The sequence below is a fragment of the Mirounga angustirostris genome, unplaced genomic scaffold (assembly GCF_029215605.1).
Source record: "Mirounga angustirostris isolate CCGP_5_RB_7025 unplaced genomic scaffold, mMirAng1.0.hap1 SCAF_17, whole genome shotgun sequence".
In the NCBI taxonomy this organism is placed as follows: domain Eukaryota; kingdom Metazoa; phylum Chordata; class Mammalia; order Carnivora; family Phocidae; genus Mirounga; species Mirounga angustirostris.
Genome location: NW_026991725.1, coordinates 21117027 through 21134985, shown reverse-complemented (window position 1 = coordinate 21134985; position 17959 = coordinate 21117027). Strand labels below are relative to the sequence as shown.

The window sequence follows — 17959 nt, the reverse complement described above, 5'->3', positions numbered from 1 at the left end:
CATATCCCTTCACCCTTACTAATAAAATTTTAATTTTCTATGAAAGTTTAGTTCTAGACATTAATTATAAACTACAGCCTTAAGGTTCTCAATAGACAACACTAGAGTACAGAAATGAAAGAGTCCAAAAACAGATGAGACATAAAACAGATCTGAAGACCACATAGGATATTACCTAATGAAGCAGAAGTAATAAAATGTTAGTGTTTGCATAAATTATCTTGTGCTTAATTTTCGGCTTTCCCTCTAAAAATAAGCTCCAAAAAAGGAAACCCATATATAAAGTTTATTAAATATACAGATGTTCTTAATATAGCAATGAATTCAAGTTAAATGGACTAAAAAAGTAACTTTTTAAAAGTAATTTTCTACATAATGAATTTCATTTTGTAATTTTTTTTTTAAAGTAAGCTCTATGCTCAATGTGGGCGTGAACCCACGACCTTAAGATCAACGGTTGTTCATTCTACCAACTGAGCCAACAAGGTGCCCCTCATTCTGTCATTTTTTTTTTTTAAGATTTATTTATTTATTTGAGAGAGCGAGAAAGTACATGAGAGGGGGGAGGGTTAGAGGGAGAAGCAGGCTCCTCGCCAAGCAGGGAGCCCGATGTGGGACTCGATCCAGGGACTCCAGGATCATGACCTGAGCCAAAGGCAGTCGCTCAACCAACTGAGCCTCCCAGGCGCCCTCTGTCATTTTTTTTAAGTCAGGAGATATATGAAACTCCTGAAGTTGCCTTATTAAAAATATGCTTTCAACAAAAATACAAATCAACAGTTTTCTACTTTAATCACTCTAAAAATAATGTAGGAGGGACTATTAACAAGAAAACATTAAAATGGAAAAAGTGGCCTATTGCAATATTATTCAAATTTTCAGAATATTAGTATTGCCAATCACAAAGCATGGTAAAGGGGCTGATAAAGCTTTTTATCGACCTGAAGGTATTTTTTTTTAAGTGATTTGAAAAACAGTGACAGAAAATATTTAAGCCCAACTATTAACTTTGGTATGAATCTATACCCGGTACCTTAAAAATCTATATCCGTTACCTACTTTTTCTTCTTTGTTGTGAAAATTCTCAATTGATCAATCACATCATTAACAGACAGACCTTGCTTAAATAATCCCCAAAATGGAAGTCTGCTCTAATCCTTCTATTCCTTTAAAATAAAAAAAAAGGTTAACGATTATACTATCTCCCAACGCTTTCCACCTAGCAATATGCTAATTCTTATGACCAAGAAATCAGAAGTGTTTTCCTTCCAATAATAACATATGTTTCAAGGTAAAGACTTCAAGGTATTTTATTAGACTAAGATCTTGATAGCAAATTTAAAAAGCAAATAAGTGTTATATGGGGGATGGAAAGAGCAAAAGGTCAGAATAAATCTCTATTATGATGTCATCAACTGTCAAAATCATTTTTCCATTTAATTTAAAACAGGGATTTTCATTCAAAGGAAGGCCAGATTCAGAGAAGAGCCCTTAAGTAGCTTAAAATCACTGCCACCATCTCCACAATTCAAGGGAAAAGTCATCTGTTATAAATAAGAGCTTGAGGGAAACAGTTTTCCTAAGAATCAAATAATAAATGGCTCTATATCAGCTCCGCGTGCTAATATGTTGCAAATAATGATTCAAATTCTTAAGTTATAATAAACAAAATGAAATACACTACTAAACCATACTTCTCCAATTCCGTTCACATTAAAAATGACCAAACACTATTATAAACCAAGAACCACTAAAATATTCATCTTCCTTGCCTTTCCTTAAATATATTCTAAGAAAATTATCAAAATATAAAGAAATCTATAGGTTTGAAAAAATATTCACTGCAATATGAATCACTACACTGGAAAAAATGTCCAACTAACCAACAGAAGTTTGTGTTTTTTTTTTTAATTTACCTATATTTACTTTTACCTGATTCATTCCTTCCTTCTACAAAGGATTTGAGATGATACCTTATCAGAACATAATTCATTATATATGTATAAAATATAAATCAAAAAAGAAAACAATTTAAATATGTCAACCAGGTAAGGTCCAAATCAGTCCTTATGGCTGCACTTCTAAATTTATTCTCTGAGTTTCAAGTAGTCAAGGTAAAAAGACAAGTGACCATTAAATAATTCTCACTAAAGGAGAAAACACATCCCAGAGAAAATAAGAATTGATAATAGATGGCATAGCTTCTGGATGATGAGTATAGGCAGATATTTAAAAAAGAATAAAGATTATACAAGAGAAATAGTGTTAAGGAAAAGATAAAAAATTATATGTACATTCTAACTGCAGTGATATAAAAACACAGTATATATGGAAAAAAAGACTAGAAGGTCATACACAACCTTCTCCCCCACAATACTGATTTGTTTGACTGCAGCGACCATATTATATTCTTCTGTACTACAAACATAGTCTTCTCTACCAAGCTAAATGCTAGGCATACAGTAGTATAATATTTTTAAATATATTGAAATGTCTTTATTTACCTGACTCATTTAAGATAATATTTGGCTTACAAGATAGAAATACTCAATATACAACAAAAGAACTAATGAATATAAAGTATTTTTGTGACAAAGAACCCATTACTGCCACATCATGAATAGCAAGGTTGATTATAGACTCCTTCCATAGTTGTCAAGAACCAATAAGCCTTTCTCACCCCACAATTTTGTTTTTTTCACTCCATGTATGTTTCAGATTCCTCCTTAAGGCTCACAAGATGTTAACTACAAAGAAGTATTATTGTTACTCCCAGACAAGAAATCATATAAACAGCATTTTTAAAAATCTTTCATTCATGTTGGAAAAACCAAAAACATATCCTACATAGTTCAAATTTTGAAAAGAGAGCAACTAGAAAATCTCCAAAATCAAACATGACCACAAAACTGTTAACAAAATGTTTATAGACTCAACTTCTCAATATTGTGAAATCATACCACAACCTGATGATTCCAAACTATGTCCTTCATTCAGTTCCTATTTCTTGACGTTTTCTTGCTTCTCAAATACCAAGTAACTACAACCAAAATTTCCCCTTTTAACATAGGAAGTCATCTTCAAAGCAGAACTTGGACTTTTACTGTGGCTACTTTTTAAAGAGGATATGTGCCCTAAAACATCTATCAATTAGAATTGACAGTCTTTAAAATTAAAGACTCTAACATACAAATATAAACATGGAAATTGGACAAGATACTGTTATCACATTGTATGCAAAAAATGGCACTAAACAGAAAAAATTGCACCCATCCTTCCTCTATTATCATTATCAGTAAATTCTATGGCCTTAAAGAAGTGTTTATTTAAAAACAGATGTCAGGAACACTAAAAAACATTCAAAACATTTTAAAAGTTTAAGACAATGAAAATAAAAACAGATGTCACGTTACAGTAACTTTAACAAAAAAACACGATATACTTTTAAAAAACTGATAGAACTAAAATTAAATAGTCCAGATATTCTGTTGCTTATCATATAAAAAAGAATTCACATACTCTGACATACGCCTATTTACATTTGTTTTCATCTTTTAAAAAACATATTCCCAGTCCTGGTTTCCCAAAAGGATAAGGCATTGGTGATACTTAAAGATTACCTTCTACCTCTACTTTTTTTAAAAATAAGGAGCTTTGTTCTCCAAATAAATAAATAAAAATAAAAATAAATAAAAATAAGGAGCTTTGACTAATATTAAGAGATTTGAGGGAGGGAAAACTAAGAAAGTAAAATGAAAAAAATAGTCAAACATTTCTCCCACACACACATTTTTTTCAGATATTTAAATGTGGTAAAATGAAGACGTGGAAGAAAATTTTAAGATACAGTTAGATTTCATATTATACCCAGTTAAGGCTTAAAGAAAAACAGAAGGAAGAGAGAGGAAAGCAATTAGATGGAAGAGAGAAAAAGATTCCAAGGTATCAAAGGAAAAGGGAGTAAGATTCCAAAGCATTAGTAAAAGAAGACTCACTACAGTCTCAGCTCATAGACCAAGAGATTTGGTGTTACGAGTTTTGTGCATCTGAATGGTCAATTTTGATTAACCAGTTTTAAGTTGGTTTTTTTTTTTTAAAGATTTTATTTATTTATTTGACAGAGAGACAGCGAGAAGGAACACAAGCAGGGAGAGGGTCAGAGGGAGAAGCAGATTCCCCACTGAGCAGGGAGCCCGATGCAGGGCTCGATCCCAGGACCCTGGGATCATGACCTGAGCCGAAGGCAGACGCTTAACTGACTGAGCCACCCAGGCACCCCAGTTTTAAGTTTCTCAACGATTATTTAGACACCAAGATTTATTTCAAAATGGGATGGCAAACTCCCAGGAGAAATTCTTGGTGGGATATTGTATTAATGACAAAAATAAAGTTTTCAGATTAAATTTAGCTCAAAGACCATATCTACTTGAAGGATTTCCTCATCCCTTGCCTAGAGAATTAGAAATCATTTTTAAATGATACCTTATTTTTAAAAATTACTTTAAATTAAGATGGAAAACACTAGTAATCAGTACTTCTGAGAGAGAAATGAAAGGATAGATACCACAGAGCATAACAATTCCAAAAAGCTGGATATGACTCACTAGTCTGGGTAACAAATCTTAATTAAAAGCCTGCTTTATTTTGTTTACATTTATAAGAAAGGAACAGGAAACAGATTTTTTAAATTTTAGTAATAAAAGGGATAAAGTGTATGTGAAAAAAATTAGTAAATCATTCCATTTAGTGACCTTTGTGAAAAAAGCAGCAGTTATCAAGATTTTATTTATTTCTTTGGTTGGTTGTTTACAGAGACAGCATGAGCAAGGGGAGGGGCAGAAGGAGATAGAGAATCTCAAGCAGACTCCTCGCTGAGTGTGGAGCCCAACTTGGGCTCCTGGGTGGTTTAGTCAGTTAAGTATCTGCCTTTGGCTCAGGTCATGATCCTGGAGTCCCGGGATCGAGCCCTGCATGGGGCTCCCTGCTCAGCAGGAAGTCCGCTTCTCCCTCTGCCCCTCATCCGGCTCGTGTTCTCTCTCACTCTTTCTCTCTCTCAAATAAGTAAAATCTTAAAAAAAAAAAAAAGAGTCAGACGCTCAGCCAACTGAGCCACCCAAGATGCCCTAGAAGTATCTCCTTTGAATGTCAGAAAGATGGTTTCAGGTAATTCGTCCTATAATATCTCCCTTATCATTGAAACAGATTACTTAATGTATAAAAGGATTCTAGAAAAGAAGTTCCCTTCTAAGTTAAAAGAAAATGTCCTTATCCAAAAGTTGGTTCTCTTCAGGAATCAAGAGGAAAATACAATAAAGTAAAACAATGAGGTTGGTTCTGTCAACTGTGTCTTTATAGTGTCTGGTTCTAAAATACTATAAAATCTCTGATATGAAAACACAATCAAGTTGGAATTAAAATATTATCTCCAATAGCTATTTTTCTTCTTCTTTGAATAGAGAATGCTCAACTCTTGAAATGTACCAAAAGCTAGCAACTGCCACAAGACTGTTTCTCTAGATGAGTGGTACTCATAGCAATGTGACTCTAGTAATAGATTTGTTAGTGTAATGTATTTGTTAGTGCTTGCACTGTGGAGTCCATCATCCAGCTCTCTAAGACCTTAAATTTCTATAGTAAAATCACAGAAGTTATTTGATATATTCAATGTGAACAAAGGAAGGCTAGAGCACTCTAGGTATCTACAAGCCTAAATGTTCAAAGACGTGATACATGGCTCATTTTGTCTCACTGTAGTTGGCTTCTGTTACCAAACATCCACTGGCTCCCTTCCATGACATCTGCTTAAAGCCATTTGAGTTCTCCTTGAATTCGATAATGCTTGAACTCCGGATTCCCAATGATTCGAGGTTTAGCTCTATTAGGCCATTCCAAAGTACTAGAGGGGGCAGTCAATTATCACACACTCCAAGCCTGGTAATGAATGAAGGTTATCCACCATGAATTCCTATCTTTAACAGCAGGTGTCACTATGTAGCCTTAATGGTTGATGTAGGAAGACTGCTGGTCCTCATCTCGTGCTCCCAAGATTCTGAAAGTTTACAGTGCCAAGAGAGAAAACTGAAGAGCTCTCTGCCTGCCCAAATCAAACATGAAAACAGGCCATAAAGTTTCTCCCCATTTCTTTTTCTAATTTTGACTTAATTAGGTCCAATTCATTAGCCAAAAAGAGAAATCATCCTTGGAGCTTGAAACAATAGTTCTTTTTAAATCAAGAATAAGATGAAATTATATTAAAAATGAAATAATTCTGAAAAATGATATTTTGTTCCCCTACACTCCCTCAGTCTTCCACTAAAAAAGAACGAAAAAGAGAATTCAGTAATTTTTTTTTTCTTTAGTAAACTCTGTGCCCAAGGTAGGGCTAAACTCACAAACCCGAGATCAAGAGTCACATCCTCTACCAACTGAGCCAGTCAGGTGTCCCTAGAATTCAGTAATTTTTTTATACATACTTCAGAGCTAGCATTTTTGTCACATTTGTAAATTTCAAAACAATACAGAAAGCTATGGAACTCAGTGTAGTGGATCAAAATCAGAAGAAATGATCCACATGCACACACCCCAGAATCCTGCATAATGGATATAGCATAATGTTAACTACAAAAGCTGAGAGCTAAACTGAAGAAGAGTCTTTTTTTTTTTTTTAAGATTTATTTATTTCTTTGCCCAAGACACACACACACACACACACACACACAGAGGGAGCGAACAAGCAGGGGGAGGGAGATGCAGGCTCCGTGCTAAGCAAGGAGCCCGACACAGGACTCGATCCCAGGACCCCGAGACCATGACCCGAGCCAAAGGCAGACGCCAAACCGAATGAGCCACCCAGGCATCCCTGAAGAAGAGAGTCTTAAAGGTATCTTTGATTTAGTTATTTCTGCAGACATCAGAACCACATGAAAATCTGAACAAAAAAGAACTGAACCTAGCTTCCAGGTCTCACTCTTCAGCCTGGGATGATGACAATTCCAAGCATATATTTGGAAGCCCAGTCAAATGTCAAAATGAGTCACTGTGCTATTGGAGCCCACTCTTTAATGTGTACTTATGACAAGAAGTGGTTTTACTTACTCTGGTCAGCATAGTTTTTTGCTTTGAGTTCAAGTTGCCTTGTTTGAGATTCTAAAGATTCCACTCGGGTCTGTAAATCCTTTTTCTCTTGTTCTTGAGAGTCTTCAAATTCAATGAATTTCTAATAGAAAAGAAAAGCATTATTTTCATTAGAAAAAAGAAACTTTTTTAACATTATCAACTCCTGTGTTTCCTGGTATCAAGAATGACAATTAGGCATTAACTACTCAGAAAGATCTAAGAATCAGCAACTTAGGTTGATTTTTTAGTTTCTCTATAAAACCTTCCAAATATAGAAGGAAAAACATGACCAAATAGTTTATGAAGTGTTTCCACTTCATATAATAGGCATTCCAAAGAAAATACATTCATCCTACTCCAAATATATGAATCCTTTAACTAGCATATTTGCATATTCATCTGAGTTGAAGACACAGTTTTTTATATAATGCAGAACATGTACAACAAATGAAGAACAAAAGAAGGATGACATGTCAATAAATTTCTGTTCAACAATTATTTGGTTAATAAAAAGTCTTTTAGATTACCTGAACTATGGAGTTTAAATTCCTGAGAAAAAGAGCACTTACTAGAAATAACTCCACCAAATTCAATTTACTAAAACTGTTATTGTCAAGATTATTATTAAATCTAATCACTAAGTCTCAGTCCTCATCTTAATTGTTCTATCAGCATCATCTGACATCTGATCACTCACTCCTTAAAATATATATTTTTTTTAATTTCACTTCCAGGAGTTTGTTTTCCTTCTACGTTACTGGCTGCTTCTTGGTCTTCTTTGTTGGTTCTTCCTCTTCTCCCCAGTTTCTTAACATTCACAAGCTCAGTCCTTGGACAACTTCTCTTCATTGTTTACTCTTTTTTTTTTTTTTTAAAGATTTTATTTATTTATTTGACAGAGAGAGCACAAGTAGGCAGAGCGGCAGACAGAGGGAGAGGGAGAAGCAGGCCCTCCGCAGAGCAGGGAGCCGGACGCGGGGCTCGATCCCAGGACCCTGGGATCATGACCTGAGCCGAAGGCAGACGCTTAACGACTGAGCCACCCAGGCGCCCCTTCATTGTTTACTCTTATTCCCTGATGATCTCATCCAGTTTCATGGCTTTAAATACTAACTATATGCTGACAACCTCCAAATTTCTAGTCCAGTCTCGAGCCTAGACCTGAATTAAACATTTGTATGTCCAACTGCCTACTGGACAACTCTGCTGATATGAATGTCTAATAAGCATCTTAACCTTCACATGTCAAAGCTTGCTCCTCCTGATCTTACCTCGCTCATTTAATTACCGTGGCCACTTGCTCAGGCTCAAACCTTGAGTCAGCTTTGATTCTTCTCTTTCTCTAACACCTCATATCTAATCTATTAGCAAATCTACCTTCAGATCCATCCATTTTTCCATTATCTCCACCGCCATCCTGGCCTGTGCCAACATTATCTACTGCCTGAATTAATGGAACAACAGCCTCCTAACTAATCTCCTTACTTCTACCCTTGCCCCTACAGTGCATTCTCAATACAGTAGTTAGAGTGACCCTTTAAATAGTCAGATGGGGCACCTGGTTGGCTCAGTCAGTAGAGCAAGCGACTCTTGATCTCGGGATCATGAGTTCAAGCCCGATGTTGGGTGTAGAGATTACTTACATAAACACTAAAAAAAAAAATAAGTCAGATCAATTCACTCCGCTGCTCAAAATCCTCTGATTGCGGGACGCCTGGGTGGCTCAGTTGGTTAAGCATCTGTCTGCCTTCGGCTCGGGTCATGATCCTGGAGATCGAATCCCACATCGGACTCCCTGCTCAGCAGGGAGTCTGCTTCTCCCTCTGACCCTCCTTCCTCTCGTGCTCTGTCTCTCATTCTCTCTCTCTTAAATAAATAAATAAAATCTTAAAAAAAAAAAAATCCTCTGATTGCTTACATTCTCCCAAAGTCCTTACCACAGCCTCCCAGGACCAAACACAATCTACTAGACTCTTACTTATTTGACATCATCCTCTTCTACTCTTCCCCTCCCCACCCCCACATATCTGATTCAAGCTACCCTGCCGTTCCTTCAACACTCCAAACCTTTGCAATTGCTTCCTACAGCCTAGAATTCTTTCTCCAGATACCAAATGGATTGCCCCCTCATCACCTCCTTAACATCTTTGTTCAAATGTCACTTTAAAAAAAAAAAAGATTTTATTTCAGAGAGAGAGGAGAGCACATGCACACACACACACACACACACACACAAAAGCATGAGGAGGAGGAGGAGGGGCAGAGGGAGAAGCTGACTACCTGCTGAGCAGGGAGCCTGCTGTGGGGCTCGCACCTGGGATCAAGACCTGAGGCAAAGGCAGACACTTAATGGACTAAGCCACCCAGGCGCCCCTATAAATGCACCTTCTTAATGAGATTTTCTTGTGATGATATTTAAAACTGCAATACTCACTCCCTACTTCCCTCCCTGCTTTTCTTCTCTCCAGCACTTACTCTCACCTAACATACTATAAATTTTAGCAATTTATCTTATTTATTATCTGCCTTACGTCACTAAAATGTAGACTCCATGAAGGCAGGGATTTTTTTTTTTTTTAAGATTTATTTATTCATCTCAGAGAGAGAAAGGGAGAGAGCACGAGTGGGAGGGGCAGAGGGAGAGAGTGAATCTTAAGCATACTCCCTGCTGAGCATGGAGCCCCACAGAGGGCTCGATCCTGTGACCATAAGACTATCACCTGAGCCGAAACCAAGAGTCAGGTGCCTAACAGACTGTGCCCCCCAGGCGCCCCAGGGCAAGGACTTTTGTTTTCTTTGCTCCTATAGTCCCAGTGCAATGATGATGGCCCAAATATTTGTTAAATGAATTAATAAACAAATGAAAAAAAACTTTTAGAGTAAAAATACTGAAACCCCTATAGAAAAATGTGTAGTTCACAAAAAACCTTAGATATCACTAAATATACCTTAGTTTTAATATGAAATTTTTTTGTTCATTACTTAATCTGTCCTGAAACTCTTCAGTCACTACAGTAAACAAAGTTTTTTGTCTGCACACATTGCCTTCATTTGGAACTTCTTCCCAGTTTCATGCTAATTCTGTTCAGCGCATGCAGTTGGATTGGTGAAGACTCCCATCTCCCTAGTGGTGGGCATATGACTTGATCCAGACAGGTCATTCTTCCCTGGGATATCTTCCAGACAGGTCATTCTTCTCTGGGATATCTGCCAGTTACTAGAAAGAATATTACCTCTCTTCCTTGGGAATCACACACACTAAGAATTTAGCAGGCTTAAGCTGCAGATAGACATCTTTTCCCAACATATGGAAAGAATATGCCTGAGAAATAAAGCCAATATAAAGGAAAACAAAGATCAAGGAAGAAGAAAATCCTAATTAAAGGTACTATTTGAGTACTAGACTCCATATTTCTTGCAGCCAGCATTTTGGAGTTGTTTTTATTTTTTTTCAGTTACATAAACAAATATATTCTATCACAAGAAACTGAAAGCGGAGCGCCTGGGTGGCTCAGTTGTTGGGCGTCTGCCTTCAGCTCAGGTCATGATCCCGGGGTCCTGGGATCGGGCCCCGCATCGGGCTCCCTGCTCGGTGGGAGGCCTGCTTCTTCCTCTCTCACTCCCCCTGCTTGTGTTCCCTCTCTCGCTGTGTCTCTCTCTGCCAAATAAATAAATAAAATCTTAAAAAAAAAGAAACTGAAAGCATCCTAATATAGTCATCTACTTTTCCTTAAGAGCCATTTGGTTTCCTTATATTATTAGATAATGTTCTTATCTTTTCAAGATTGAAACCTACAACCTCTGAAACATTGGTTCTTAATCATTCAGGGGTCCACAGACCCATTTGGTAATTTGATATATCCATGAACCATGTTTCCCCAGAAAAAATGCCCTCACCCAACCCGAATTCTGCCTATTTTTCTCAGGGACTCAGAGATCACTTAAGTCCTTCCACAAACTCCACATTTAGCACCCCTATGCCCTATACTTTTCTATGCAAATATTCCATATTTGGGAAGCTTCTGGGAAGCATCAAACAGCCACTGTTTACTTTTCCAGAATACTAATCTAAAGATAACTGTAAGTAGGAGTAAAGATTATAGTAAATACAAGAAGAGAGGCAAACTGGGGGCGACTGGCTGGCTCAGTAGGTAGAGCATGTGACTCTTGATCTCAGGGTCGGGAATTCAAAAAACGGGTTGGGGGGGCGCACCTGGGTGGCTTCTCCCTCTCCCTCTGCCCCTCCTCCCCGCTCATGCACTCTCTCTCTCAAATAAATAAATAAAATCTTTAAAAAAAAATTTCTAAAAACAGGCAAACTTGATAAATCATCCATTCATTCATCCATTCATTCAAAAAATGTCTACTATTTACTATGCACCGGGCACATGAAACGTGACTGTGAATATCACATTATCTCTGCCTTCCAAAGGTGCTCACTGGCTACAAACTGAATGCAAGCAGGAAATACAAAGGTTATGCTGAGGGCTGCCTCAGTGGCACAGTCGGCTGAACGGCCAGCTCTAGGTTTTGGCTCAGGTCGTGATCTCAAGGTCATGAGATCTAGCCCAGCGTGGGGCTCCAAGCTCAGTGCAGAGTCTGCTTGGGACTCTCGGCCCCTCCCCGCTGCACTCTCGTACTCTCTTCTCTAAAATAAATAAATCTTAAAAAAAAAAAAAAAGTTATGTTGAACAGAAAAGCAGCAGCTATATAACAGGATGTTGGTGATGAACTCTGAGTAAATTACTTCAACATTTTGCCAGGACTATAAGAAAAGACTAAGAATCAATAAGAAAACGTAATTATTTTTCGGCCTGCTTTAAAAATGCTCCCTTGGCTAAATGAACTGCTCTATCTGGGTTAAGTAACAAGAAATTTTAGGCTTCTTTTGTGCAATGGATAAAATGCTGTTTTAAAGAACATATAGCAGGGAGGGGGGTGGGAGGATGGGTTAGCCTGGTGATGGGTATTAAAGAGGGCACGTTCTGCATGGAGCACTGGGTGTTATGCACAAACAATGAATCACGGAACACTACATCTAAAACTAATGATGTAGGGGCGCCTGGGTGGCTCAGTCGTTAAGCGTCTGCCTTCAGCTCAGGTCATGATTCCAGGGTCCTGGGATCGAGCCTCGCATTGGGCTCCCTGCTCGGCGGGAAGCCTGCTTCTCCCTCTCCCCCTCTCTCGCTGTCTCTCTCTCTGTCAAATAAATAAATAAAATCTTTAAAAAAATAAATAAATAAAAAATAAAACTAATGATGTAATGTATGGTGATTAACATAATAATAAATTTAAAAAATAAAGAACAAATAGCAGATGTTTACCAACTAATACTTAAAATGATGTACTATTAAACTTCTAACAAAAACTTTACCACTAACAGATTGGTAGTTGCCAAGGGCATGGGGTGGGGATAGGGGAAAATGGTAAAAGTGGCCAAATGACACAAACTTCAGTTATGAGTAAGCTCTGGGGATATAATGTACAGCATGGTGACTACAGATAATACCACCGTACTATACATTTGCACGTTGCTAAAACAATAGATTTTTAAAAGTTCTCACCACAAAAATAAAAATTGTAATTAGGTGACATGTTAACTAACCTTACTGTGGTAATCACTTTGCAATTATGTACATATATCAAATCATTACATGGTACACTTTAAACTTACACAATATTATATATCAATTATTTCTCAATAAAGCTGGAAAAAAAACCCCACCATTCTGCCTATTCAGAATTCCTGATAGAAGAAACATCATCATGAGCACACAGCTTCATGTCTGCTTTGTTTCTTAGCGACCCAGTTTGGCTACAGAAGGGCATGAATAATCCATAAGTTTAGCAGTCACTACACTGCTATCTGCTTACTTCATAGGCAAGCATCACATAGACCTACCTAGATGATTCATGCTTTAGAACTATTCACATTTTATAATGACTACTGAGACTTTATATCTCTATCACCTTAAGTAAATAGGGCAAAAGGTTCCCCCCCCCCCCAATGACGTGACAGTTCTTGGACTGACAGGGCTATTTATCTGCAAATGGAAATCTCTTGTTTCTACAGTTTCCCTTCACAGTAAGGGACTGGCAATAATGAAAATATTCCAAATGCCAGGCCTTTCCTTCAAGCAAACTAAAATAGATAAACGTAGAGACTCCAAAACGAACTGCCATCTCTCATAATGGTGTATTTTTTTTTCCTTTCTTATTCTAAACAGTGGATCTTAAATTAAACTTTTAGAATCATGAACTCCTTTGAGAATCTTATGAAAATAGATCCTTTCCTCAGGAAGATAAATATATGAAACACAAAACTATGCATTCAAATTCACTGCATCTTCAAGGTCTATAAGAAATCAAGAATGATTTCCTCCCATTTATAAAATTAGTAAATGTTGATTTCTTTTAAGATAATCTTTTAAAATTCTCTCTGTTCCGAAAATCCCAATTTTAAATGTGTATTACATCTTGGTTTGGAAATGTCAGCTGCCACCCTCATTTAAAATGTTAATGACTGTTACACAACAAAAATAAATACTCCTCAGTTCTGATAAGGCATGTTAACAGATCATAAAGGGGCACTGAAAGCTAGTAGGATAAATACATCTGAAGAGCCTTAAGAGTAATCAAGAAAGAGTAACAAATGACTGAAATTTTCTAAATTGTTACCCCCCAAAAAGATCTGTCAAATAACCTAGTTTTGAGTCATTGTTTTGTGAAATATCCTTGATAATATAAATAACCTTGGGAATAGAAGTTGCTATAGGACACAGTAGCTCAGGAAACACAACATGGATAAATACAAAAAACTTCAGAAAATGGCCTAACTCTATATGGCACGTAACAATGGAAACGTAGGAAACACTGATATAAGAACTTAAGAAAAAGAAAATTGGAATAGAAATAAAGAATGTGGTGGGGCGCCTGGGTGGCTCGGTCGTTCAGCATCTGCCTTCGGCTCAGGTCATGATCCCAGGGTCCTGGGATCAAGCCCCGCATCGGGCTCCCTGCTCAGCAGGAAGCCTGCTTCTCCCTCTCCCACTCCCCGCTTGTGTTCCCTCTCTCGCTGTGTCTCTCTCTGTCAAATAAATAAATAAAATCTTAAAAAAAAAAAAAGAAAGAAAGAAGGTGGCATGAAATTCAATTAAATGCCAAAAGAGGGCTTGGCAGAAAAAGGTTTAGATTCCTGGTCCTCATAGAAAAGTTGTTTTTTCTCAGTGGGGGTTGGGGACAGAGTATAAGGGAGGTAATGAGAACGGTTTCTTTTTTCTATACCCAACTTCTCACACTACAGAGAAAATAATTAGGGAATAGCTGGCATGGGTTATTCTTTTTAGAAGCTTTCCACTTCTCTTCCCTGCTCAGAGATCCTTGGTGGGTTAGTAGCACATCTGAGTACTGCTGAACCTCATTACTAGTTTTGTATACTATAAACATGACTGGCTCTGGTTTTAAAGTCTTCTTGGGGCACCTGGGTGGCTCAGTTGGTTAAGGGTCCAATTCCTGATTTATGAGCTCAGGGTCCTGGGCTCCACAATCAGCAGGGAGTATGCTTGAGATTCTCTTCCTCTACCCCTCCCCCATCCCGAATGCTCACACACACTCTCTCTAGCTCTCTAAAATCAATAAATAAATCTTAAAAAAAAAAGAAAGAAAGAGGTCTACTTTCTACTCCACCAATTTCAACTTAACACACACACTAATTGAAATAACATAAAAATAGGAACATATCCCATTCTGTCACTTTTTAATCAAAGAAAAAAAGTTAGGCCTCCTGGGTGGCTCAATCTTTTAAGTGTCTGCCTTCTGCTCAGGTCATGATCTTGGAGTCCTGGAATCAAGCCCCTCATCAGGCTCCACACTCAGCGGACAGTCTGCTTCTCCCTCTCCCTTTCCCTAATCCTTCCACCTGTTCACTCTCTCTCTCTCTCTCTCTCTCTCTCAAATAAATAAATAAATAAATCTATCTTTAAAAAAAAAAAAAAAGAAGAAGGGGGCGCCTGGGTGGCTCAGTTGGTTAAGCGACTGCCTTCGGCTCAGGTCATGATCCTGGAGTCCCGGGATCGAGTCCCGCATCGGGCTCCCTGCTCGGCAGGGGGTCTGCTTCTCCCTCTGACCCTCCTCCCTCTCCTGCTCTCTGTCTCTCATTCTCTCTCTCTCAAATAAATAAATAAAATCTTTAAAAAAAAAAAAAGAAGGAAAAAAAGTCACAATTAAATATAGCCACACACCTATTTATAATGACTATTCTCCAGATCTCAGCAGGAGTACAGAATAAGCAATTGGCAGTAAAAAGATATTTATTACAACTACTAAGAATGTTATTTACTCTTAAGTAACATACTAAATATAAAACTAAAACTCTTTATCTACCCATCCAATCCAGGCAGTTACTTCATGACAGCCATCAAGGAAAAGGAGTAAACAGTTAACAATATAATATGCTAAGTACTATAATGGAAGCAAACATAAGGAGCAATAGGAACATAGAGAATTAAATGACTAAATCTGCTTTTATTTGTTTATTAAGATTTTATTTATTTGAGAGAGACATAAAGCTGGGGGAGGGAGAGGGGGAGAAGCAGACTTCCTGCTGAGCAGGGAGCCCGATGTGGGGCTCGATCCCAGGACCCTGGGATCATGACCTGAGCCAAAGGCAGATGCTTAATCAACTGAGCCGCTCAGGCAAATCTAGCTTTAAAAAGAAAAGCCCAGGGACACCTGGGTGGCTGAGTTGGTTAAGCGTCTGCCTTCAGCTCAGGTTATCATCTCAGGGTCCTGGGATCAAGTCCTGCATTGGGCTCTTTGCTCAGCAGGGAGTCCACTTCTCCCTCTCCCACTCCCCCTGCTGGTGTTCCTGCTCTTGCTATCTCTCTCTGTCAAATTAATAAGTAAAATCTAAAAAAAAAAAAAAAAAGACAATATTGGGGCACCTGGGTGGCTCAGTCTGTTAAGTGGCTGCCTTCAGCTCAGGTCACGATCCCAGAGTCCTGGGATCAAGCCCCAAATTGGGTTCCCTGCTCAGCGGAGAGCTGCTTCTCCCTCTCCCTCTGCGTGCCGCTCTGCCTACTTGTGCTATCTCTTTGTCAAACAAATAAATAAAATCTTTTTTAAAAAAGCCCAAAGTCAAAATGTTTCTGTGAACACATTTCAGGAGTTCAACTTTATAAAAATTATAAATAAACCTGTTAAATTTTTCTGGACAATGCCAGCACTTGGATTTTTTTTTTTTTTTTTTTAAGATTTTGTTTATTTATTTGAGAGGGAAAGAGAGTGAGGGAGAGCATGAGAGCAGCAGAGGGAGAAGCAGACTCCCTGCAGAGCAGGGAGCCCGATGCGGGGCTCGATCCAGGGACCCTGGGATCATGACCCGAGCTGAAGGCAGACGCTTAACCACCTGAGCCACCCAGGCGCCCCGCATTTGGATATTTTTAAAACAAGTAAATTTCTTATTGACAGTACTATACATTTCCAAGTTGTCCTACATCTAAGTACATGTTTTTAATGTTGCCTGTCTTCTGTGCTGTTCCTGTAAGTTTGCTCTTAAAATACAATAAACTAGGAGCTCAAGGGTGGTTCAGTTGGTTGAGTGACCAACTCTTGATTTCAGCCCAGGTCTTGATCTCAGGGTGGTGAGTTCAAGCCCCACACTGGGCTCCATGCTGGCCTTGGAGCCTACTTTAAAAATAATAATAATACTACATTAAACTATTAAAAGAGAAAGAGAGAGCAGCCCAGGGGCACCTAGGTGGCTCAGTTGGTAAAGTATGTAACTCTTGATGGGGGACTTCTTGATGGGACGGTGAGTTCAAGCCCCAGGTTGAGTGTAGAGCTTACATTAATTAAAGAAAAAGAGAAAAAAGGCAAAGGCCTGAATTTCAGCTGACTCTGAAAGAAACAGTTTATCTGAGGAAGTGGGGTAAAGACATTCCAGACAGAGGTAACAGCACATGCAAAGGCAGGCATAAAGACCATGGCATGCGCAGCAAAATACAATTTAGGGTTGAAATTTGAGTAGCTGATGTAAAGAATAAACCATTAGCCAAAGAGTAAGTTGAGAATCTCTCCTCTGATTCACAAATTGACTTTGTGGGCAAGTAAGATTCCATTCATCCATTCATCCATCCATCCATCTATCCATCCATCCATCCTCTCAACACACAGCTTGAGTCCTTATTGTTCTAAGTATCCTAAGATGCCAGGAAGGTTACAAGACAGCCCTGGTTCCTATGTTCCATTGTTTGAAATTTAGCAAAAGAAAACAGGCATTAAACATAGGTGACTAACAAAATATGAATTTCTGAAGATCTCACATAATTCAATAGTCACCTAATTTGAGGCTGATGCTGATAAGAGATGGCTGGTGTTTCTGTTACTACCCAAGTGACACCAATATGGGATGTAACAGCACAACCTTGGTTTACAATTCAGTCTCAGGCTTCTATATGGCATGATTCTTGGAAGACTTTCTACAATAAGGAGTTAACATTTCAAAATCCAAATATGAAATGAGACTTTTAAAAAATCACATAGTTTAGGGTGCCTGGGTGGCTCAGTCAGTTAAGCGTCTGCCTTCGGCTCAGGTCATGATCCCAGGGCTCCTTGCTCAGTGGGGAGCCTGTTTCTCTCTCTCTGCCTGCCACTCCCCCTGCTTCTGCTTTCTCTCTCCCTCTGTCAAATAAATAAATAAAATCTTAAGGAGAAAAAAAAAAGGAAAGTGAGAGAGAATGGCCAGAGATGAGGCTGGAAAATCAAGGACCAAATCACACAGGGCCTTGCAGGATACTAGATCATATCAGGGATGCTGAACTTGACTCACACTCTGGAAAGCTCA

General features: G+C 38.2%; 1 protein-coding gene across 2 annotated transcripts in view; it reads right to left on the bottom strand.

The window, feature by feature from the left end:
• Positions 1 to 17959, bottom strand: part of SPAG9 (sperm associated antigen 9) — a 139522-nt gene that overhangs the window by 94771 nt on the left and 26792 nt on the right. For both annotated transcript variants that reach the window (XM_045889158.3, XM_045889160.3), the window contains exon 2: positions 7096 to 7216. In XM_045889158.3, the coding sequence (XP_045745114.1) occupies positions 7096 to 7216 (121 nt within the window). The remainder of the gene's footprint in view (positions 1 to 7095; positions 7217 to 17959) is intronic.